The sequence below is a fragment of the Oncorhynchus masou genome, chromosome 6 (genome assembly GCF_036934945.1).
Source record: "Oncorhynchus masou masou isolate Uvic2021 chromosome 6, UVic_Omas_1.1, whole genome shotgun sequence".
Taxonomy (NCBI): domain Eukaryota; kingdom Metazoa; phylum Chordata; class Actinopteri; order Salmoniformes; family Salmonidae; genus Oncorhynchus; species Oncorhynchus masou.
This window is the reverse complement of record NC_088217.1, coordinates 64515488-64540909: the sequence shown is the minus strand read 5'-3', so window position 1 is coordinate 64540909 and position 25422 is coordinate 64515488. Positions and strand designations below refer to the sequence as shown.

General features: G+C 44.1%; 1 protein-coding gene across 1 annotated transcript; it reads right to left on the bottom strand.

Annotated features, from left to right (window-relative positions):
• Positions 1-1372: 1372 nt before the first annotated feature.
• On the bottom strand, positions 1373-23778 carry LOC135542437 (insulin receptor substrate 2-like). Its single transcript, XM_064969381.1, has 3 exons — positions 20870-23778; positions 20119-20618; positions 1373-4602 (listed from the first exon to the last, which is right to left on the bottom strand). The coding sequence occupies exons 1-3, from the start codon at positions 23572-23574 to the stop codon at positions 4598-4600; spliced, it is 3210 nt and encodes a 1069-aa protein (XP_064825453.1). The 5' UTR covers positions 23575-23778; the 3' UTR covers positions 1373-4597.
• Between the last annotated feature and the right edge of the window lie 1644 nt (positions 23779-25422).

Below are 25422 nucleotides of genomic sequence, written 5' to 3'. Positions count from 1 at the left end.
TGAGTCCCAAATTCCACCCCATTTCCTACATAGTGCACTACTTTTCACCAGAGCCCTATTGGCCATGATCAAAAGTAGTACACAACATAGGAAATAGGGTGCCATTTGAGACAAAAACTCGTTAGTTGGTGATACTGACTGTATTCATTTTCCACTTTGTACCATCAGAGAATGCCAACAATGTAGAATGTACAGCACAGGTGGTCGGTGGCAACTTAATTGAGAATGATGGGCTCGTAGTAATGGCTAGAGCGGAATCAGTGGAATGGTATCAAACACATGGTTCCATGTTTGATGCCATTCCATTCGCCGTTCCAGCCATCATTATGAGCCATCCTCCCCTCAGCAGCCTCCACTGATGTACAGTATAAATTCTTTGACATGGACTTATTTATATAATAGAATAAATTCAACAGTATGGCTGATAAAGTCTTTTTATGGTTAGCTCTGGCATCCATTAATCTGAAAGCAACACCTTGCAGCCCTATGGTAGAAGTAGTGCACTGTCGAGGGCATAAGGTGCCATTTGGGATGCAGACCTTTTATTCATGCTGTTTTCATTATGTATATTTTGCGTTCTTTGGTTCTGTAACTTCTCCCTTTCCTGAAAAGCAAACCAGAGGTAATTGGGATAGGGACTGTAGTCGCGCACCGTGCTCAATAGCGATTGTCCTCAAAGCCTCTCCTGGGCTCTATATATAGACTGGCACAAACATGTGAACTGAATTACCCACGTAGAAGAAAATGTGTAAATGAGAATGTGAGTGTCTTGGGGGCGGGGGTGTTTAAGACCGTGTGTTGTATGAGAGAGAGAGATCTCTTTAAATAAAGTTATTTATTACTGCCTGTTGCTATCCATAATCAATACAAACAAAAGCAATACTTAAATACTTAGAATTAAATCATCTCTTTAGAGCATAACAATAAACCATTATGAAGTATGTTCAATCTGTGCCCTCTCAGTATACTGCCCTACCGAGCAAAAAGGCACTAACTGCTCATAGCGTGGAACTGAGAAAAATGGCTTTTATTAACCTTAACTTTATGCAGTTAGGGCTAACATGACCCCCATTTTCTCCAAAACACAATAGAGGCAGGATACTTGTCCACATGATTAAGCATGTATTTAATGTAGCAAAAATGACAACTCATTGTCAACTAAACAAGCAGTTAGTGCCTTTTTGCTTGGTAGGGCAAGTGCCTTTTTGCTTGGTAGGGCAGTAGAGTTCACATTTCAATCTTCAAGTAAGAAACAGAAGAGAAGCACTACAAGTGAGAGCACGGTTGAATATATATATATATACACACTATATGATTCCAGTAACAAAAACAGCATCAAAAATTGGCAGAAATAAATATACAAAGGGCAAAATAGTTTCCTTAATTCAATTTTTATTTACAAATATATCAACATTTGGTTCCAAACTAAGTTAATGTATTTCACTATTGCATATGCCAGATGGGTAAATTGTTATCGACAAGGCAAAGATAACAAAATATACTGAAGGTATTTCTCTTTATAAATAGTATAGATGTATTCACAAGTTACTGTGAGGAGATAAAAGCATACATTTTACAACCCAAAAGCATCTAGTTTTGAAAAATATTTTCTTTACATTGTTTAGTAATTTCATTGCAACATGACTAAATGTATCTCCTCAAAAATCGACAGCCTATTTCAGATAAACTCTTATGTACATCATCGACACAAAAAGGCCTTTGCAGAGAAAATAAACCGTAAGTGTAGTACATATTAAATAATACAGATTGATAAATGTCTACCCCTCCCACTTAATTTTCAACTGTCGTTTTCTACTACATTCAGATGTGTCTCTAGTGTATTACAATCTGAGAAATAGGTGTGAAAATTGGGTAGTGTTCATTAGGGCACCAAACGTTTATAAGTCCAAGTCCTCTGGTTGTTTCAGTCCATTTTATGCCTAATGAACAGGACCCTGGAACAAGGTACTCCTCGTGCTTACCGCAGCAGTGGCAATCCCCATGAATCAAAATCATGTGGTTCTACCCCCATAACTATATAATTGAGATGTTCTACCATGTAATCAGGTTAGAGCCAGGGATTATGTGTAATGTATTGCATATACAGTAAATGCCTGGGATAGATGAGGATCTGACTTCTACTAGGAAGTACACAGACCAACATCTTTGCGTCCTTCCTACATAAATGTATTTTAATATGCATTGCTCATCTAACTGGAACTAGTAATAAATCCTCTTAAATTGTATCATATTATTATCCTCACAATATCATACACAGTTGAAGTTGGAAGTTTGCATAATCCTAGGTTGGAGTCATTAACACATTTTTCAACCACTCCACACATTTCTTGTTAACAAACTATAGTTTTGTCAAGTCGGTTATGATATCTACTTTGTGCATGACACGTAATTTTCCAACAATTGTTTACAGATTATTTTGCTTATAACTCACTATCACAATTCCAGTGGGTCAGAAGTTTACATACACTAAGTTGACTGTGCCTTTAAACAGATTGGAAAATTCCAGAAAATCATGTCATGGCTTTAGAAGCTTCTGATAGGCTAATTCACATCATTTGAGTCAATTGGAGGTGTACCTGTGGATGTATTTCAAGGCCTACCAAACCTAGTGCCTCTTTGCTTGACATCATGGGAAAATCAAAAGAAATCAGCCAAGACCTCAGATAACAATTGTAGACCTCCACAAGTCCAAATGCCTGAAGGTACCATGTTCATCTGTACAAACAATAGTACGCAAGTATAAACACCATGGGACCACGCAGCCGTCATACCGCTCAGGAAGGAGACGTGTTCTGTCTCCTAGAGATGAATGTACTTTGGTGCGAAAAGTGCAAATCTATCCCAGAACAGCAGCAAAGGACCTTGTGAAGATGCTGGAAGAAACAGGTACAGAAGTATCTTTATCCACAGTAAAATGAGTCCTATATCAACATAACCTGAAAGGCCACTCAGCAAGGAAGAGGCCACTGCTCCAAAACCGCCACTAAAAAACCAGACTACGATTTGCAACTGCACATGGGGACAAAGATCATAATTTTTCGAGAAATGTCCTCTGGTCTGATGAAACAAAAATAGAACTGTTTGGCCATAATGACCATCGCTATGTTTGGAGGAAAAAAGGATAGTCTTGCAAGCCGAAGAACATCATCCCAACCGTGAAGCACGTGGGTGGCAGCATCATGTTGTGGGGGTGCTTTGCTGCAGGAAGGACTGGTGCACTTCACAAAATAGATGGCATCATGAGGAAGGAAAATTTGGTGGATATATTGAAGCAACATCTCAAGACATCCGTCAGGAAGTTAATGCTTGGTCACAAATGGGTCTTCCAAATGGACAATGACTCCAAGCATACTTCCAAAGTTGTGGCAAAATGTGGCTTAAGAACAAAGTCAAGGTATTGGAGTGGCCATTACAAAGCACTGACCTCAATCCTATAGAATATTTGTGGGCAGAACTGAAAAAGCATGTGCGAGCAAGGAGGCCTACAGACCTGACTCAGTTGCACCAGCTCTGTCAGGAGGAATGAGCCAAAATTCACCCTACTTATTGTGGGAAGCTTGTGGGAGGCTACTCGAAACGTTTAACCCAAGTTAAACAATTTAAAGGCAATGCTACCGAATACTAATTGAGTGTATGTAAACTTCTGACCCACTGGGAATGTGATGAAAGAAATAAAAGCTTAAATAAATCATTCTCTCTACCATTATTCTGACATTTCACATTCTTATAAAGTGGTGATCCTAACTGACCTAAGACAGAGAATTTTTACTAGGATTAAATGTCAGGAATTGTGAAATTTTTTATTTAAATGTATGTAAACTTCCGACTTCAACTATATCATGATAAATCTAATTTAATTTTAGCATGCTTTAAGAAAATAGTAGAATAAATCAGATTCTTTGTTGTGCAGTACAAATACAACCACAGAGACAAGGCTTTGGGTTGGTCTATATGAAACATTCCAAAATAAATAGAACCTAAATATATCTATACGTTTCTCAGTATGCGGCCTTGCTCTTTCTGAGGTAGGGATTGGATTATTTTAAACGGTTTGTTAGTGAATGTGTTACTGAAACGGTCATGGTGTCCATTTTTACACACACAGACAAACTTTGACACATCCATACTCATGTAAGCAAATAAATAATATCTGCATACCGTGCGTGTGTGTGGGGGGGGGGGGTTTAAGTACACATACTGTGCCTTACCAGGGTTTGCTTCACATGTCCTGGGGGTCAAACAGGCTACTCACAGTCCACGAGCCACAACCAAAAACCGGAGGGAAAATTCTAAACAAATAAACAGAGCTAGAAATACAGCCTCTAGCTACATATAGAGGCCCCCCACATACAGGAGCCTCTGCCCCCCCCCCCCCCATCTACTTTTTAGTACAGAGTCTCTGGGACAGCACCAGTGTTAGGATTGGGCGAGAGAGTTAGTCATGGCGGGGGTGTTTGTTGGGTCACGAGGCACAGACTGACTTCATTTACAGCAGCAGGTTGTCTCGGCCACCCCAATGTATGACTGTCCGTCTCAGAGCAAGGATGATGAGGGCTTGGATTGTCCACTGTCCTGTTCAGTCTGGGGGGGGGGATGAAAGAATGAAAGAAGAGCATGTTAAGTATCATTGCATTACATAGAGCAGTACAGACCGCAATTAGCTTAAATTCTTGGATTTCTTATAAATCTCTAAGATTTCCTATGATTAGTTAGTCAAGCTACCTCAAGTTAGGGTTCTTAGTTTCCATTGCTACCACAATACCACAAAAAACTCCAATAGACCACAAAGCCCACGCTGGTATCCGACATTGGGAGAGAGATAGATGTAAAACAGCCTCCTGTTACCATTCATTCCATCCTCGGAGAGATAACACATTTTGAGCCTGTGTCACAACACACTCCGAATTATAGGATGTAGGATGTTAATTTGATCAGTATTTTGTTTGAGAATTTTCCTGCGCAGCAAACTTGCAGTGTATTCAAGGTTTAAAAAGGCTTCTAAAGTTTGTAATTTACACTTTAAAAATGTCACTTTGAGTCAAGGCCCTAACTAAGAAATCAATCCCTACAAAACATTTCCATTAACTATAACCCACATTTCCTGCAGGATTAATCTCCTGCTGTAGTAAACTGGCTCAAATTAACATCCGACATCTGTAGCTGTCGGGAAAAAAAGCTAGACAACAGGAACAGCAAGTGTGCGTTGCACCTCTCTCACACACACACACACGACTAGAGGGAGTCCGACCGCAAATGATTTTATTGGGCCGGGCTAAAAAAATGACAGCGAGTGACTGTGTGACTTGCACCCATTGTCTCGCTCTTCTCCCTGTTGGAGCGACCACCTCATAACATCAACTGTGTTTATCGCGCTGTCCGTGTTGCTGAAGCTGCAATAACTACAGCCATTTGTGACTGAAAAAGTCTGTTACCAAAATCCCTCATTTGTTAAGGAAAAAAATACTCCTTATTCCCTCAACCCTTGTTCTCTTTACATGACACATGTATGCATCGCATGTGACCAATAGGGCCTGGCCTATATAGCATATCATAATCACATCAATAAATTCAACAAACTCCGAACGCCTTAACACATGACAGCAAAATGGATCCTGGGGACTTGACAAACTCGAAATGGGGGAATGTTTACTGGTTGCTCAGGAGGTAAAGGGGAAGTCAGATGTTTGGAATAAATTTGACGAGTCGTGGAAAATACTGGAGATCAAGAAAAATAAGGTAAGGAGCAAGTGCTGCGTGCATATTATGTGTGCCAAACAGGTACTATAATTTCTCTGACCGTTTGGAACACTGAATAAATTACAAGCATACCACAGAGTTTGTTGTTTTTTTGCAAAGCCTTCATTGCAGCAAAGACTAAAACCAGTCACATTCATTAGTGAATGCAATTTCCAAAATGCACGGTTTATTTATTTAATTGTTCATGCTAATTATTCAAGAGTCACTTTGCCATTTTATTTTAAAACTAAAAGGCTTGATTGCATTTAAGTCATGAATGACTCGTATGCTGTGTGATGACATGAATTAATTCATGATTGATACATTACTGTAGCTTATATACTGTAAGTATTGAAATATAGGCCTACGTAAGTTACGGTATTAAGACCTAACAGGATGCACTCTTAGGCCTACAGCTACTAATGATAATGACATTACTTATTATTATAATAATATAATTATCATATCAATAATAATAATAATAACAACAACAACGAGATCAAGAAAATGGAGGGTTATTATTATTATAGCTCAGTGGGGCGAGGTACTTTGGACGGTATCACGCCAAGCAAGCAGCAGCAGCTTTGTAGGGGCTGAGGAGGGAGGAGGGGGGTTAGGAGTACTGCAGTAGGGGGATGAAGCATCTTCAGTTGTGGAGCTCCTCTATGCCATCTGGGTCTTCCAAGAATGGGACCGGCCACCGGTGATGGTAGTAGGGGCTTAGAGAGCAGAGCAGGAGAGCAGAGTGGCGCTGCAAACTTTGTAAAGGCTCTGATATATTGCTGTTCAGTGATTGTACACCTTATAGACTGCTTATTCACATATAATACACATGCCACTATGGTGGACTTTGCCAGTTTACAATGCCGAAACTGAACTTCAGCGCAGCTAACTAAAGCAAATTTGTGAATAGTTTTGGAAGATGGTGTGCGTTTACATGAGTCTAAGGCAGAGAGAGAGAGAGATTGAGAGTGTGTATGCACACTTTCATCCCACCTCCATAACGAGCAACCTGGACACGGTGGCGGTGTCTAATCCCCAGCCACACACAGTGTATAATCTCATCTCTAACTCTAACCATGGCTGCTGCTGCTGAGGCTAAATGTAAGGGAGCACTGTCTGGCGGCGCCTGCCGCGTGGGTTATCTGGAGCCGGGAACATCCTGGCCTAGTTTAGTCACCGTGTCACAGCGTCTGCACTGCAACCGCCACCTGCTGGAAACTCTGACACAGCAGTGCGTGTGTTGGGAGGGGATGTTTGTGTGAACTACCAAACAGAGTGAGTGAGAGAGAAACATGCCAAGAGGAGGTAGTACAGAGTAAGCAACAACAACAAAAAGAACTACAAGAAAAGAACACCAAGAGGAAAGAGAGAACAGGAAAAGAGTGGGAAAGAGAGAAAGACTAAACAAGTGAGGAAGGGTCAAACTGGCTCTAATATTCTCTTCTCTATAATCTCATCTACCTTTGAAATGAAAGCAGAGCCTCATTGAGCACGCTCCCTGACTTCTGATCCCGGAGTGAGAGAGAAAGTAAGAGAGGTGGGGAGGGGAGAGTGTGTTCGTAGAAGAGGTGATCTGGTTTCAAAAGCACAAACAAAACATGTGTGTGTGTTACTAGGCCTGGCCCAGAGCGAAAAAAATCTGCATCTGGCGTGCGTGATGTTCCACTATTCTACTGTATTTGCGTGTTTCTAAAACCGAAAGCAGCACTGACAAATGCTGACGATGATGATCTTTGATCACATCCGATTCAACACGCACTCTGGAGATGAACAATCGCGGCTCGGATTAACAGTCACGGATAGGATGGATATCAGAGAGCTGTGCTAGAGTGTGAGCTACTGGCTACGGCTTCATCCCCCCACCTCTCTCCCCCCTTCACCCTGAGTTGATGAACATTAGACTGGCCCCTGGGCTGCACCTGCAGTAGCAGCACATGGTGTGTAGTCATTAGTGTATAATAGTGGGTGGTGCTAGCCTGCCTTGACTGGCATGCAAGGCACTGTACAGTGCTCACCAGTGATTAATGCTCGTTCCTACATCCCAAATGGCACCCAATTCTAGTGCACTACTTTTGGCCAGGGCCCATAACACTCTGATAAAAAGTAGTGCATCATATAGGGTGCAATTTGGGACAGAGCCACGTGTGTTCTACATGCTCATGGTCCATCGGTAATGACGTAGTGGGGGAGGAGGAGGGTCAAAGGTGGGGGTTGAGGGTAAGATAGTGGTGCACTTCCTCCCGGATGCAGAGCCATCTGCCACCACTCAAGAAGAGTTTTCCATTTTCACCGCACGCCGCTCATAAGAGCACGCACTCCCCTCTCAAGGAGGCCCAAGTGTGTGTGTCTGCACACAAAAACACTCTGTGTGTTTACACTCGCTGCTAACAGCCATTAGGGCAAAACACCTCAAATATATATGAGAGAGCAAAAGGAGAGAGAGAGAGAGAGAGAGAGACACCTGATCAAATAAAAGGCTATTAGCCTCCAGAAAGAAAGAGACAGACGTCCCTAAACCTAGCCTCTGCCTGCCACGTCTACTAATCTCTGAACACCTTGTTCACATAGGATGAGCGCCCAGATCATGGGGATAGATGGGGTTAGCTCACGTTAGCACACTCTCAGATCATTGTGATAGGGTTTACATTAGCACACAGAGGTAAACAGAGTTGGTGCCCTGGCCTGCTGATGAGGCAGAAAATAAACAGTGACTGTCCCTGTGACCTCTCTATTTATGCAACTGACTGTCATCTAGATAATCACACAAAATATCTATCAACAATGTCACCACCGAGTCCCAACTCCTTTGACTGATTGACAGTGACGGAGAGAGAAGAGGGAGTTTGTGAGTTTGTCTGAGGGGCACCATTTGTCCAAAAACAATCCAGTGGTGGCATTCCAGGCAGACGCACTTGATGTCGGGGAGGCGCTAAATACCTGGAATGGCTGGAGCTGGGTTGGTACTTTGTACCTAGCAAAACTGCCATGTCTCTCTCACTCTCCTCCCACTCATTCATTCATTGTGTGGCTTTGAAGTTGAATGATAAACACCGTATTTGGCCTCTGACTAGCGGGAAGTCACCTGCTCGTCGAACATCTCATTCCAAAATCATGGGCATTAATATGGAGTTGGTCCCCCCTATACTGCTAGAACAGTGTCCACTCATCTTGGAAGGCTTTCCACTAGATGTTGGAACATTGTTGCGGGGACTTGCTTCCATTCAGCCACAAGAGCATTAGTGAGGTCGGGCACTGATGTTGGGCAATTAGGCCTGGCTCGCAGTCGGCGTTCCAAATCATCCAAAAGATGTTCGATGGGGTTGAGGTCAGGGCTCTGTGCAGGCCAGTCAAGCTCTTCCACACCGATCTCGACAAACCATTTCTGTATGGACGATTGGCATTTCGAATGATTCTACTACTTCCGGCGCCGACAGAGATGGCCGCCTCGCTTCGCGTTCCTAGGAAAGTATGCAGTTTCTTGTTTTTTTTTTTACGTGTTATTTCTTACATTGGTACCCCAGGTAATCTTAGCTTTCATTACAGTCGGGAAGAACTACTGAATATAAGAGCAACGTCAACTCACCATCAGTACGATCAGGGATATGACTTTACTGAAGTGGATCCTGTGTTCTGCCTTTCACCCAGGTCAACGGAATGGATCCCAGCCTGCGACCCAAAACAAAGACGTCGTAAAAGAGGGAAACGAAGCGGTCTTCTGGTCAGGCTCCGGAGACGGGCACATCGCGCACCACTCCCTATCATAATTCTCGCCAATGTCCAGTCTCTTGACAATACGGTTGATGAAATCCGAGCAAGGCTAGCATTCCAGAGGGACATCAGAGACTCCAACGTTCTTTGCTTCACGGAAACATGGCTCACTCGAGAGAAGCTAACGGATTCGGTACAGCCAGCTGGTTTCTTCACACCAACAGAAACAAGCATCTTTCTGGTAAGAAGAAGGGCGGGGGGGTGTGCCTTATGATTAACGAGATGTGGTGTGATCATAACAACCTACAGGAACTCAAGTCCTTCTGTTCACTCGATTTAGAATGTTGACCGCAAATGTCGACTGCATTATCTACCAAGGGAATTCTCTTCGATTATAATCACAGCCGTATATATTCCCCCCCAAGCAGACACATCGATGGCTCTGAACTAACTTTATTTGACTCTATGTAAACTGGAAACCACATATCCTGAGGCTGCATTCATTGTAGCTAGGGATTTTAACAAGGCTAATCTGAAAACAAGACTCCCTAAATTGTATCAGCACATCGATTGCGCAACCAGGGCTGGTAAAACCTTGGATCATTGCTATTCTAACTTCCGCTACGCATATAAGGCCCTCCGTCGCCCTCCTTTCGGAAAAGCTGACCACGACTCCAGTTTGTTGCTCCCTGCCTACAGACAGAAACTAAAACAAGAAGCTCCCGCGCTCAGGTCTGTTCAACGCTGGTCCGACCAATCTAATTCCACGCTCCAAGACTGCTTCCATCATGTGGACTGGGATATGTTCCGCACTGTGTCCAACAACAACATTGACGAATTACGCCGATTCGGTGAGCGAGTTCATTAGAAAGTGCATGGAAGATGCATTCCCAAACCAGAAACCGTGGATTGATGGCAGCATTCGCGTGAAACTGAAAGCGCGAACCACTGCTTTTAACCAGGGCAAGGTGACCGGAAACATAACCGAATACGAACAGTGTAGCTACTCCCTCCGCAAGGCAATCAAACAAGCTAAGCATCAGTATAGAGACAAAGTAGAGTCACAATTCAACGGCGCAGACACAAGAGGTATGTGGCAGGGTCTACAGTCAATCACAGATGACAAAAAGAAAGCCAGCCTCGTCATGGACAAGGGTGTCTAGCTCCCAGGCAGACTAAATATCATTTTTTGCCCGCTTTGAGGACAATACAGTGCCACTGACACGGCCCGCAACCAAAACATGCGGACTCTCCTTCAGCCGACGTGAGTAAAACATTGAAACGTGTTAACCCTCGCAAGGCTGCAGGCCCAGACAGCATCCCTAGCCGCGCCCTCAGAGCATGCGCAGACCAGATGGCTGGTGTGTTTACGGACATATTCAATAAATCCTTATCCCAGTCTGCTGTTCCCACATGCTTCAAGAGGGCCACCATTGTTCCTGTTCCCAAGAAAGCTAAGGTAACTGAGCTAAATGACTAACGACTACCGCCTGGTACGGCAACTGCTCCGCCCACAACCGTAAGGCTCTCCAGAGAGTATTGAGGTCTGCACAACGCATCACCGGGGGCAAACTACCTGCCCTCCAGGACACCTACGCCACACTATGTCACAGGAAGGCCATAAAGATCGTCAAGGACAACAACCACCCGAGCCACTGCCTGTTCACACCGCTATCATCCAGAAGGCGAGTTCAGTACAGGTGCATCAAAGCAGGGACCGAGAGACTGAAAAACAGCTACTATCTCAAGGCCACCAGACTGTTAAACAGCCACCACTAACATTGAGTGGCTGCTGCCAACATACTGACTCAACTCCAGCCACTTTAATAATAGGAATTGGTGGAAATTGATGTAATATATATCACTAACCACTTTAAACAATGCTACTTAATATAATGTTTACATACCCTACATTACTCATCTCATATGTATATACTGTACTCGATACCATCTACTGCATCTTGCCTATGCCATTCTGTACCATCACTCATTCATATATCTTTATGGACATATTCTTTATCCCTTTACAATTGTGTGTATAAGGTAGTAGTTTTGGAATTGTTAGGTTAGATTACTCGTTGGTTATTACTGCATTGTCGGAATTAGAAGCACAAGCATTTCGCTAAACGCATTAACATCTGCTAACCATGTGTATGTGACAAATAAATTAGATTTGATTTGATGGTGATCTTAGGCTTATGTGCGGCTACTTGGCTATGGAAACCCATTTAATGAAGATCCCGACGAACAATGTGTGTGCTGACTTGCTTCCAGAGGCAGTTTGAAATCCGGTAGTTGTGTGTTGCAACCAAGGACAGACTGTGTTTTACGCTCTACGTGCTTCAGCACTCGGTGGTCCCGTTCTGTGAGCTTGTGTGGCCTACCACTTCGTGGCTGAACCGTTGTTACTCTTAGACATTTCAACTTCATAATAACAACGCTTACAGTTGACCGGGGCAGCAAATTTTACGAACTGACATGTTGGAATGACGGTACCACGTTGAAAGTCACTGAGCTCTTCAATAAGGCCATTCTACTGACAATGTTTGTCTATGGAGATCGCATGGCGGTGTGCTCGATTTCATACACCTGTCAGCAACAGGAGTGGCGAAAATGGCCGAATCCACTAATTTGAAGGGATGTCCACATACAAAAGCATGTACTGTTTAGTCTACCTTGAAGCACTTTGACCCCTCCAGTTTGCTATCGCGGATGGTTGTTTTGGTCCGAAAGACTATTCAGTAAACAACCGATTAGCTCAATTTGCCGCCGAGGCTGTACATCTTGTTCACAACTTTTTCCACATACAACCTACATTTAAAATGGATTCAATTGAGATTTTGGGCCACTGGCCTATACCCAATGTTGAAATATAATTGTTTTTAGACATTTTTACAAATTAATAAAAACTGAAAAGCTGAAATGTCGTTTGAGTCAATAAGTATTCAACCGCTTACCTATGTGCATAATAAGAAGTCACATAATAAATTGCATGGACTGTGAAATAAGTGTTGAACATGATTTTTGAATGACTACCTCATCTCTGTACCCCACACTTTCAGATAATTGTAAGGCCCCTCAGTCAAAGAGTGAATTTCAAAACATAGATTGAAACACAAAGACCAGGGAGGTTTTCCAATGCCTCCAACAACCAGTCACTACAAAGATACCAGCGACCCTCCTGACTTGCAGTAGAGGAAGAAAACCACTCAGGGATTTCACCATGGGGCCAATGGTGACTTTAAAACAATTAGAGTTGAATATCTGTGATCGGAGAAAACTGAGGATGGATCATACTCCACAATACTAACCTAAATGACAGGGTGAAAAGAAGGATGCCTGCACAGAATACACATATTTCAAAACATGCATCTTAAAGTAAAAATGTAGCAAAGAAATTAACTTTATGTCCTGAATACAAAGTGTTATGTATTGGGCAAATCCAATACAACATATCCCAGAGTACCAGTCTTTATATTTTCAAGAATTACATTTACATTTACATTTAAACATTTACATTTAAGTCATTTAGCAGACGCTCTTATCCAGAGCGACTTACAAATTGGTGAATTCACCTTCTGACATCAGTGGAACAGCCACTTTACAATAGTGCATCTAAATCATTTAAGGGGGGGTGAGAAGGATTGCTTTATCCTATCCTAGGTATTCCTTGAAGAGGTGGGGTTTCAGGTGTCTCCGGGAAGGTGGTGATTGACTCCGCTGTCCTGGCGTCGTGAGGGAGTTTGTTCCACCATTGGGGGGCCAGAGCAGCAAACAGTTTTGACTGGGCTGAGCGGGAACTGTACTTCCTCAGTGGTAGGGAGGCGAGCAGGCCAGAGGTGGATGAACGCAGTGCCCTTGTTTGGGTGTAGGGCCTGATCAGAGCCTGGAGGTACTGCGGTGCCGTTCCCCTCACAGCTCCGTAGGCAAGCACCATGGTCTTGTAGCGGATGCGAGCTTCAACTGGAAGCCAGTGGAGAGAGCGGAGGAGCGGGGTGACGTGAGAGAACTTGGGAAGGTTGAACACCAGACGGGCTGCGGCGTTCTGGATGAGTTGTAGGGGTTTAATGGCACAGGCAGGGAGCCCAGCCAACAGCGAGTTGCAGTAATCCAGACGGGAGATGACAAGTGCCTGGATTAGGACCTGCGCCGCTTCCTGTGTGAGGCAGGGGCGTACTCTGCGGATGTTGTAGAGCATGAACCTACAGGAACGGGCCACCGCCTTGATGTTAGTTGAGAACGACAGGGTGTTGTCCAGGATCACGCCAAGGTTCTTAGCGCTCTGGGAGGAGGAAACAATGGAGTTGTCAACCGTGATGGCGAGATCATGGAACGGGCAGTGCGGAGCGCCTCCGTGATACAGAGAATGATGGTGGCTCCTAGGGTTGCACATTTTGCGGAATATTCAGGTGGAAACTTTCCGTGGGGATATATGGGAATTAATAGGAATATATTACAAATGAACATTAATAACTTATAAATGTATATGTTTTTTAGGCATTGGATATATTTACCATATCATATGGAGACAGAAACATGAACATTTTACCTTATCATAAGTAGACATAATTGCAAATTATTGATCCATCGCATCTCCCAAAAACATTTTCAACATGCATTGGTAAAATGCATCATCTCCCTCAATCCGTGCAATGGCTACTGCTATAGGTTTCAGGCTGCTTACCACTCTCTACCAAAATACATAATCCAGGAGGATCCTCTTGATGGGAATGTCCATATCAGCGGACTGATATGGCCATTTCTTGGAGAGGCTCCTTCACCTCCAGGAGACTGTCAAACATGACGAGAACACCACACCAACAGGTGATGCAATCTTTCACATAACTAACCATTTCCTTGGCTCTCTTGTAGAGTGTATCCATTGTTTTCGGTGCCATGATTTCCTTGAGGAGCAGATTCAATGAATGAGCAGCACAGCCAATTGGTGTGATGTGAGAGCTATTTCCTGCAAAAAGTGATTCCAACATGTATCTACTCAGGGGTGTAAATAGTTAAGTAAATAAGATATTTCTGTATTTAATTTTTTTCAATAAATTAGCACAAAAATAATAATAATCGAAAAACATGTTGTTTTCCCTTTGTTATTATGGCAGTATTACTTATGGCTAGGATGCAGGGAATGAGCTCGGGCCGATTCCGGCGTGAGTTATCTGGCCCAAATGTATTAATTGGGGCTTTGGACGACTGGGGCTACTCTCTGGTAGATGATTACACAGGCTGCTTTATAGAATTAACATTTCATTATATGTTTTTACATATTTTTTTCATTGTTTATGTAATCAAAAACATACAATTAACATTTAAATAATTCTTTAAAAAGAGTCCTGTGGAGTATTTAACTGCGTTACTACAGATGCTGGTTCAAGACCCACGCCGGCCGGCCAAACCCTCCCGAGAATAGGGAGGGTTTGTCCAGCCGGGATGTCCTTGTCCCATCGCACTGTAGCGACTCATGTGTCGGGCAAGGCGCATGCAAGCTGAAACGGTTACCAGATGTATGGTGTTTCCTCCAACACAAAATTTTTTGTTTTTTTGTGGATGGGTATAATTTGTATGTATTAAACATTACATTACATTACATTACATTACAATACATACATTACATTACATTACAATACATACATACCATTACAATACCATACATACATTACAATACCATACATACATTACAATACCATACATACATTACCATACATACATACATTACCATACATACATTACATTACCATACATACATTACCATACATACATACATACATACATTACCATACATACATAACCATACATACATTACATTACATTACCATACATACATAACATACATACATACATTACATTACCATACATACATACATACATTACATTACCATACATACATTACATTACCATACATACATACATACATTTAAAAAATAAATAATAAATAATAATAATTTTGGATACATTTATTTAAATTTGCATCGGGCCGCTTCTGTTGGGGATTCTGGTAAGATACCGCAAAGGCGTCTGAATTCTGGTAGACGGAAACAGCCCGATGTACTTGGGCCGATTCTGGGCAGTCATCCCGGGGCCTCAGTGGAAAATAAAAAGGTTGCAAATCCCCCCAGTTCAGGCCCCTCACTGGGCCAATAGGGAACTAAAACACAAGTGTTCAGTTGACCCATCCCTCCCAGCAGCCAACACAGACAGGAACTCTGAGCGTGACACTTCGTCATTACCTGGCGTCTAGTAAACAACGAGCTCACTTGTTTTTCTGACCTGCGGAGCGAATAGCCAAACTCACGAAAGACATTGGCACGGATGCCACATCCAAGGGACGCGTAACATGGATGAGGCCTCACACACAGAGAAACAGTCTCTCACACACACACTAATTGTGTTTGACAAAAGTACAAGGAGAGGGCAACTAAAAAACCCTCACCTGTCAACAAGTCTCCTGCACCTTAATGTTTACAAGGTACAATGAGTGAATGACTGCCAAAACACTGACTCTTTGTGCCTTGCCCCTGAGACTGGAACATTGGTTTGTTTATAGCTGCCACAGGGACTATTCTCGGCCAGAATACTGACCCCAATGACACCAGGACTGTGAGATGGACCTGTGATATGCCTTGGATGATTTAGTGATGGTTGCTTGGGGCTGCAAAACATTTTATTGCCTGCCTGCCTTTCTGACTGAGGCATGGAAGGAACAGGCAGTGTATAAGGAGCTGCCAAGGGCTGACATGTCATAAAAACACAGACAAGATGATCTAGCTTGGTTAGGACGGATCCCTACTTTGAGTACAGCATTCTCACAGCACTTTCCTAAACAGATCTCTGAAGGATTTGCATACGAGCTCTGCAGATAAGTATTTATGAATGAATAACGTGAAGTGTTATAGTAGTACAGTACCAGTCAAAAGTTTGGACACCTACTCATTCAAGGTTTGCTTTTATTTTTACTATTTTCTACATTGTGAAATATTGGTGAAGACAAACTATAAAATAACACATACGGAATGATGTAGTAACCATATTTTATATATTTGAGATTCTTCAAAATAGCCACCCTTTGCCTTGGCAGCTTTGCACACTCTTGGCATTCTCTCAACCAGTTTTGTTAAAAGTTCATTTGTGGAATTTCTTTCCTTCTTAACACGTTTGAGCCAATCAGTTGTGTTTTGACAAGGTAGGGGTGGGATACAGAGGATAGCCCTACTTGGTAAAAGACCAAGTCCATATTATGGCAAGAACAGCTCAAATAAACAAAGAGCAATGACAGTCCATTACGTTAAGACATGAAGGTCAGTCAATATGGAACATTAAGAACTTTGAAAGTTTCTTCAAGTGCAGTCGCAAAAAACATCAAGCGCTATGATGAAACGGTCTCTCATGAGGACCGCCACAGGAAAGGACGACCCAAGTTTATTAGAGTTAACTGCACCGCAGATTGCATCCCAAAATAAATGCTTCACAGCGTTCAAGTAACAGGCACATCTCAACATCAACTATTCAAAGGAGACTGTGAATCAGGCCTTCATGGTCAAATTGCTGCAAATAAACCACTACTAAAGGACACCAGTAAGAAGAAGAGACTTGTTTGGGTCAAGAAACACAAGCAATGGACATTAGACCGGTGGAAGTCTGTCATTTGGTCTGATGAGTTCAAATTTTAGATTTTTGGGACCAACCGCAGTGTCTTTGTGAGACGCATAGTAGGTGAACGGATGATCTCCGCATGTGTGGTTCCTACCATGGAGCATGGAGGAGGTGGATTGATGGTGTAGGGGTGCTTTGCTGGTGACACGGTCTGTGATTTATTTAGAATTCAAGGCACACTTAACCAACATGGCTATCACAGCATTCTGCAGCGATACACCATCCCATCTGGTTTGCACTAGGACTATCATTTGTTTTTCAACAGGACAATGACCCAACATACATCCAGGCTGTGTAAGGGTTATATGACCATTAAGGAGAGTGATGGAGTGCTGCATAAGATTGCTTGGCCTCCACGATCACGCGACCTCAACCCAATTGAGATCGTTTGGGATGAGTTGGACTGCAGAGTGAAGGAAAAGCAGCCAACAAGTGCTCAGCATATGTGCAAATTACTTGAAGACTGTAGGCAAAGCATTCCAGGTGAAGCTGGTTGAGAGAATGCCAAGAGTGTGCAAAGCTCTCATCAAGGCAAAGAGTGGCTACTTTGAAGAATCGAAAGAATCTGGTTACTATAGGATTCCGTGTGGGGTTTTCTTTCATAGTTTTGCTGTCTTCACTATTATTCTACAATGTAGAAAATAGTTTTAAAAAATGAATGAGTTAGGTGTGTCCAAACTTTTGACTGGTTCTGTATATTAACAGTCATTATAAACCGTGTAGTTTGGGATGCTGATTGGCTGAAAGCTGTTGTATATCAGACATTAAAAACTGGGTTGTTCGATCCCTGAATGATGATTGGCTGACAGCCGTGATATACCACAGGTATGACAAAACATACACTTTTACTGCTCTAATTACATTGGTAACCAGTTTATACTAGCAATAAGGCACCTCAGGGGTTTGTGGTGTATGGCCAATATAAAACGACTAAGAACTGTATCCTGGCACTAGGGCTGCGTTGTGCATAAGAACAGCCCTTAGCCGTGATATATTGGCCATGTACTACACCCACCCCGGGGCTTATTGCTTATGTATAGTAGATGTTTTTTAGCAAACACTTTAAAACAAATAAGGTGATTTGTCTTGGGTGGTATCCAGGTTGTCATACTGACCTTGTGCCATACAAGGACATCCGGTAATACCGCACTGAACACAAGGGGCACGGTTTTCAAACCCTGACATACTCTAATGCTTAGGTTAGCAATGCTAACAAGTACATGTAAAATCCGATTGAGAATGCTAACTAAATGCTAATGAGCGCATTGCGAACATTTTGTACAGTTTCTGACCTAAACAAGTATACAAGGAACTCAAACATGCTACTCAGTTTGCTGCACGTACAAAACAAATATTAACCAACAAGGCTCTTGATCCAAGAGGGGATTCTCTGCTGTTACCAAGCAAATGCTTGATTTTGGAAGAAGCTAACCACTCAGCCAATTAGCTAACTAGCTACTTAATTAGCAAACCAAATGCACAACTGCAGAGCATTTAGCAGATTTAAGACAGTCAACGGTTCTAATATATCTAGATAGCAAACATTTAGTTGTGAATTCCATACTGTAACTAGATCAACTGGCGCATGCGGCACAACAGTGAGTGACTTACAAGGCTCCGGTCTCATTGTTATGTGCTTGTAAACAAGCACCACGTGACTGGGGTCTACCATAATCTTCATAATAATGTAGTTTATGAAATTAAGAACGCAATGTTCTTTATCTCCTAACGTATTGCACAAGTTGACTGCAGGTATTTACATACAAAGTATCTACAAATATTCAAATTTATGGAAAAAAATGATGGTATCCTGTGGCTATTTGCAAATACCCCATATATGGTATACCACACAAGCCTAAAGGTGATGCCATTGCGCAATATGTTAAACATGCAATGCATTGATAATTGCTATAAACATGCTTGTCAATAGGAGATCAATGAAAGTTTAATGTAAACAAACCAACATTCAGCCATTACATCAACGTTAATCTATATTGACATTATTTCAACCCATCGTTCTTCACTGTCCATGTTCATGCATACACTCCGCCTGCACACTGTGTGTAATTTCAGTGTGTAATTCTATCAACCATATTCATTCGTGTGCCTTCCCTAATATAATTAGTATGACACGGAGAATAAACTTGTTTTATAAGATGGCTGGTGCCCAAAATCAATTTTGCTGTAATTTATATTTGGAAAAGGACATGCATAACGCCAACGATGCCACATTATGTCCTGCAGTGTCATGGTGCCTACGTACCCACCCACCACTTGTTTACTTCAAGTGTTTCAAAAGTCAGACATTCGTCACGCTGCGGGTCCGTTTTGAATTCATGTACCACCTACGCATCTTTGGTGGTAAACAGAACAATCTAATTTTGTGCAGTCGAAAGCCATGGGCGCCACAGCAAATAATCTCAACGTGTCCATTTCGAAATATGTTTTTCCCCTCATGTGTTTTTCATTATCTCGTCTATCGCAATACACATGGCAGAATAGCAAACTGAAAAGTAGTAGGGGGGGGGAGAATATGCTGTACGAACTGAAATAACATTCATTTTTAACTCATTGCCAGTCCTTCATTCAGGTTTTCCTCTCATGCAATATAAATGCCAGTTCTCCTCTTATCATTGTTGACTGTGACAGCACCCTCCAGTATAAATGAGTGAAGCCATAAACTAAAAATGTCCACGATCACCATAGAGCTGGACACATTTTTCACCCCAAACATAGAATCAAAGTATAGTCTCTAAGGCAGCCAGTCAACAAACATTTAAATAAATGTTCTCCCAGGTCTAAAAATGTGTTGATTTAAGTATCATGTTTTCTTCCCATAAAGTTTGGACAAAGTTGTTTTCAGCACCATTGCCATAAGTATATGACCACTGCAGACCTCTAACCCTACATTTACAAACTCTGGCCAGCCATGAAATGGGCAGCTAAAGCCAGCCAGCTACTAAACACACACACACACACATCACTCACCTTTAACAGAGGTGACCGCCTCCTTGAACCCCAAACAGACGTACGGCGCGACATGTAATCCATGGAGGGCTCCCTTGCAGCTGCTGGCCGGCTTAAAGCTGACCGTGGTCAGGTCTTCGCAACAAGGCCCCTCCAGGTCCCTGTCCTCCATCAGGTTCAGGGCAATATAGTTCAGTCCATTCTGGAAGCCCCCAGAGATCTCTCTACTCATGGGGCTGCCACACTCCTCATCTGAGCTCTCGCTGCTCCGCACCGACAGGTTCTCCACCGAGCTGTGGTGTTTGGCGTCCCCATGGGCGAACGAGGGGAACACGGGGGTGACGGTAGCCGTAGAGGAGAAGGTTTCAGAGCTGTGCCGCCTGCGCCCATGGGGGTCGGCCCGGATCACCTTGGCGGCCCTGTCAGGATCCACGGGGGTGGCCGCGCCAAGGAGGAACACCCCCATGCCCCCCGGGAGGCCCTGCTCACCCAGGGATAGCCTCTTCTCTCTGGCACTGGGGCTGAAGATAATAAACAGAGTTAATATGTATTACAATACATGGTATATTACCAAACATCCATAGATAGATGTGATACAGAAAATATTTTATCCTTATAATGAACTCAAATCCACTTGAACTCAATCCCCCTACAAACACCACAAAGTGCCTGCTGTGCCAGGGGAATCTATTAATCTATAACTAGCCAAATAACGTTGCTGAATAATGTTATTACAACTTACATTATGGCTAGAGTACTGAGTGTACTGTACCTTGTTGAGGTCTGAGGGAGGAACTGGGGAGGCATGTTGGCCATTCCAAGTCCAAATGTCATCTCGGTGTACTCATCCTTGCCTCTCTGGGGGCACTTGGAATCCCTCTTCGATCTGAGACGGTACACTCCCTCCCTATCCGGACAAGGGCACAGGGATGACTCAGGGACCGTGTCCAACCGTCCGTCAGGGGTGTCTCCGGCCTTGGGTGAGTGTGAGACAACGTGGTGCAGGTTCATGTAGTCGGAGAAAGGGGACCTCGGCTGGCCGACGCTGGAGCCCAGAGACGACTCCTGGCTCTCATTGGATGCTGACGGGGGGGAGTACTTGGTGCCCTCACTGAAGTCTATGTTGATATACTCGCCCGGGCTCCTGGGTTCCCCGGGCAAGAGGTGCTCGTTCATGCTGGGTAGGATCCTACAGCTGTCCAGAGATAGCCGGTTGGGACGCCCCATTCTCCCCCGGTGGAATGTCAGGCTGTCAGTCCCCCGGCTCTGTCTGATGGGCGAGGGCACCGAGGAGTTGGGCGGGGCCGGATTGGTCATCACTGAGTAGTAGTCGTCTGACTCCCTACCTAGCGACTGATGGCCTTGCGGGCTCATCAGGACGTACTGGTCACCAGTGTCCCCCGTCTCCTTGGAAGCCTGGTGGAGTTTGATGGGGCGTGGCAGTGAGTCTGTGGAGTAGATGGGTGTGATGGAAGGCCCACGACCCGGAAGCTGGTCTAGGAAGTAGTCCGGGGGGGTCTGCGAGGTGGTGTAAGCAGCGTTGCGAGGGGACATGTTCATGTAGGTCGAGCGGCTGTCTGGGCTTTCAACGGACGACTTGGAGCCGCGCCACATCCTCAGGTAACCACTGTCCTCCAAGGAGCCTCCGCTGCTGGGTGAGTTGGTCTGGTCGCCGGCCTCGTACCGGTGGTTTTGGGCCAAGGGGTTAATGATCTGCTTGGGAGCCGAGACGCACATTGGACTCATGGGCATGTAAGCATCTGCCTTGCTGTTGTTGCCCCTGGGCGGTGCTGCCACGCCCGCCATCATAGGCATATAGCCATCATCCCCTACTTGGATACCATTGGATTTGGGGTAGGACACCTTTGGGGAGGCGGAAATGGAGCTGCGCCCGGAGTGGTGCCCGCTGTTGGTGTGGTGGGCAGCCCGCATTAGGGCGTACTCATCCAACGAGGCAGAGGACAGCTGGGCGGGCACCCGCTGATGGCGTGGTGTGGTGAGGGAGTATGTTCTCTTCCTGTACGCCTTCTCCGATGTCAAGTCCTCCTCCAGGCATGCCTGCCGTTGGTCATTGGTCCTGTCCATAATCATGTAGCCACACAGATCGTTGGCTTCCCGGGAGGGAGGAGTGCTGGAGAGGGAGTCGTGGGTGTCACTCCGAGTGAGGGGTAGGAGAATGGAGGTGTCGCCTGGGCTGGAGCTGTGCTCGTTGCATAGCATGAAGCTTGCGTCGCTGGGGGAGCCTGAGATAGAGGCGCTGCAGCTGAAGGGGCGGTGGACCGCATCAGGGGTGGGGAGGGTCCCACTCATGGGGGAGAGGCAGATGGAACTGCAGACTGAAGGAGGGGAGTTGGAGACGGGCATGGAGCGGCTGTGCTGGAGGCTGGACTCCAGTATCCGGCAGGTGCGGCCAGTGGAGAGCGTATTGGACCTGCTAAGAGGGTTCCGGTTGGAGAGGGGACTGGTGGGGCTCCCGCTCATAGATATTGACATAGACACTGGCCTGACCATGCTGCCATCCCCCTCACTAGCTGTCCTTATCCGACAGGATGTGAACTTGCTCATTGGGGATGTGGCCACTATGCTGTTTGTTCTCGACCTCCTCACCAACCCTGTCTGACTTGGGGGCAGATTGTTCAAGTTGCGTCTTGTGGGCACGGAAATGGGGTTGGTGCTAGCCGACTGACTCTTGCTGCGCGGTCTTGATTCTGACAGCTCTTTCATGGCTTTCATCGCCTCCAGGATGGTCTCGTGGATGTTTTGCGCAACCACCGAGTCATCCGCCTGCATCCAGAGCTCACCAGGGCCAGTGACAGCCGACCTACCAACCTCGATGAAGAAAAAACTGTCTGAGTGGCCACATCTCCGGATATTCATGAGCTGTAAACTGACAGCTGCAACCTCCGAGTTCAGTTTCACAAAGCTGATAGTCCGACTGGATAAACACAGCCTAAACACCCCTGTCAAATGTTTTGTTTGACCCAGTCCTCTGGATTTCAAATTCACTTGCCATACCTCCTTGCAAAAGGCAGTGGCCGGCGTGATCATATTGTAATTCGCCTCCTCAAAACAAAAAAGAGAGGTGGAATTAGACGCGGGGCTGTCATAGACTTTCCCCTCTTCGACCAAATCCGACAACACTCGAAACCAGCTCTCCTGCTCCTGCTCGTTTTCGGCTGCCACTGCAAAGTATTCGTCCTTGGTGTAAAAGGCGATGAGGTGTTTGTGCTTGGAGTCCGCTCGCTTGTTTATGCAAAGACAGGAGTCCAGCAGTATTACCCTTTTAGCAGCCGACTTGTTTTTCCACTTCTTCTCGCTCTCGTAGTATTCCAGCCGGGCAGGAAAGCTCTCGCTGGGTTCTCTCAATACGAAAAAACGTCTGTGTCCATGCTTCTGTTTCTTTAGATATCCACATTTCTTAATGTTATTGGTCACATTAGACAACAAGTGTCCTCCATTCGTTTGAGGACTCGCCATTCTGATGCGCACGCTTCACTTACTTTTAGAGAAGTTGTTTTGTGCTATTTTCCAAAGCACCGAAAAATCCGCTTTACTTATTCCATTACTCGACACAGGTATTCCCGTCCGCTATCTGCAACAGTTAAGCACCAAATAACACCACAGTGACTGCGCTGAGAGAGAAAACAACATGTGACGTTCTTACATCCAGTTTTGGCTTGCAGTAAAAAAGAGAAGAAAACTACAGTCATAAAAGGCGGCGCAACCTTGAAGAGGCGTGCCTGTCAATCTAGCCAATTCTTCCCAGCTCATTGGACTCATTGGTGGAACGAACGAACAGCTAGAAAACGGGACCCGACGCACAGCAGCCTTATCCCTCCCCTCTCGTTCTTTTAAGCCTCCTATATTGCCAGTTTTTTATTTCCATGTACAGTACAGCAGAGATCATTGTAGCGTAGGCTAAATGTATCAAAATAGCCAATTAACGCCTACTTCCGCTACATTGTAACGATGTAATAACTGATTAAGTGTCCAAATGCAGCCATTCTACATAACAGAAATAGGCTAGGTGTTGCCTCTTGCATTGAACTATGTTTTTTTTTTTTTGCAGAGACGCGCATAGCCTTCAGCATCGGCACATAATATAAAATATTACATTTGTTTTCGTTTTTGCTGTGGAAATGCAATAGCCTACCCTTTATATTGTGGGAAACTGTGGATGTTTTTTCTTAATCAAATGCACAATATGTAGCTGAGCACCATTCGTATTGTTGTGAGCCTGTAGTGCAGAGCCATTAAGCTGTAAAATGATTAACACCCTCATGTCATGGTGCGCCCCACTTGCGAAATAAGCGTCGCCCCACTTGTTAAATAACCGTGCGCTGTGATGTATTTTGCGCGCTTGGGTATCCCTGTCCAGCAGTGCGCTGCGTATTCGACCTCTATATGCGTTCTACTTTCTACATATGGTTAATCAACAAGCCTTCAATTTACACCATTTGATCTCGCAGATGGACCTGTGATAATTGTGTTTTAATGCACACATATCTAATGCATATAGATAGTTTTTCAACAAAATCATGTAAATCGCTTGTCATAGTGTGGGATTCACGTTTGGGTTGGAGTATATGTATTTAAATCGTGATAGTGATGACATGGATTAGATGTGTGTTGTTTTGGGTTCTCTTTACTTAGTGCGTCAGGAGCTTCTATTGCGTGTAAAAACCTGAAATGCTGCCACCATCTGGCTAATTTTGAATTAGAATAACTTTATTTCTCCCGTGAAAAGAAATAAGTAATAGTCTCACCAGACACTTCCAGTCTGGGGATGTTACATATAGGCCTACTGGAGAAACTCGACTAGATTTAATATCATTTATTTTATTTTATTGACTTAATTGGCCCCTTAGCCCTATTCTGTTTTCTCTCAAATACAAATATGCATGCACAGCCGACCTCTCAGCTAACACAACAATCTCAGTCATGGATAAATTATGCCCCCTACTCCTATTCGGTGTGTAAGCTATGCGTCATCAACACACGTGTTATTCATTGTGCTGTAAAAACAAGTGCTTAATATAGACTGACCTAAGCTCGTGGTCCCTGCATAGAAAAACACCTCTGTTTGTAAAGCTACTGCTTTATTGACTTGTCTTATGGTGCATTTCCATAGAGAATTTACCCCAATGTTTTACACAAAAGGTTCAGACTTTTCTGTTTCCATCTATGCGGGCTGGCATCCGTGTCTCACTGGGCCATGGCTCTGGGGGACCTGCTCTCACTTGGGGCCACTTGTACTTTTCAGTTGTCCTTTACATAACAATGGTTAACTCTTCTCACCAAGCAACTGCTTTGATTATGCAGAGG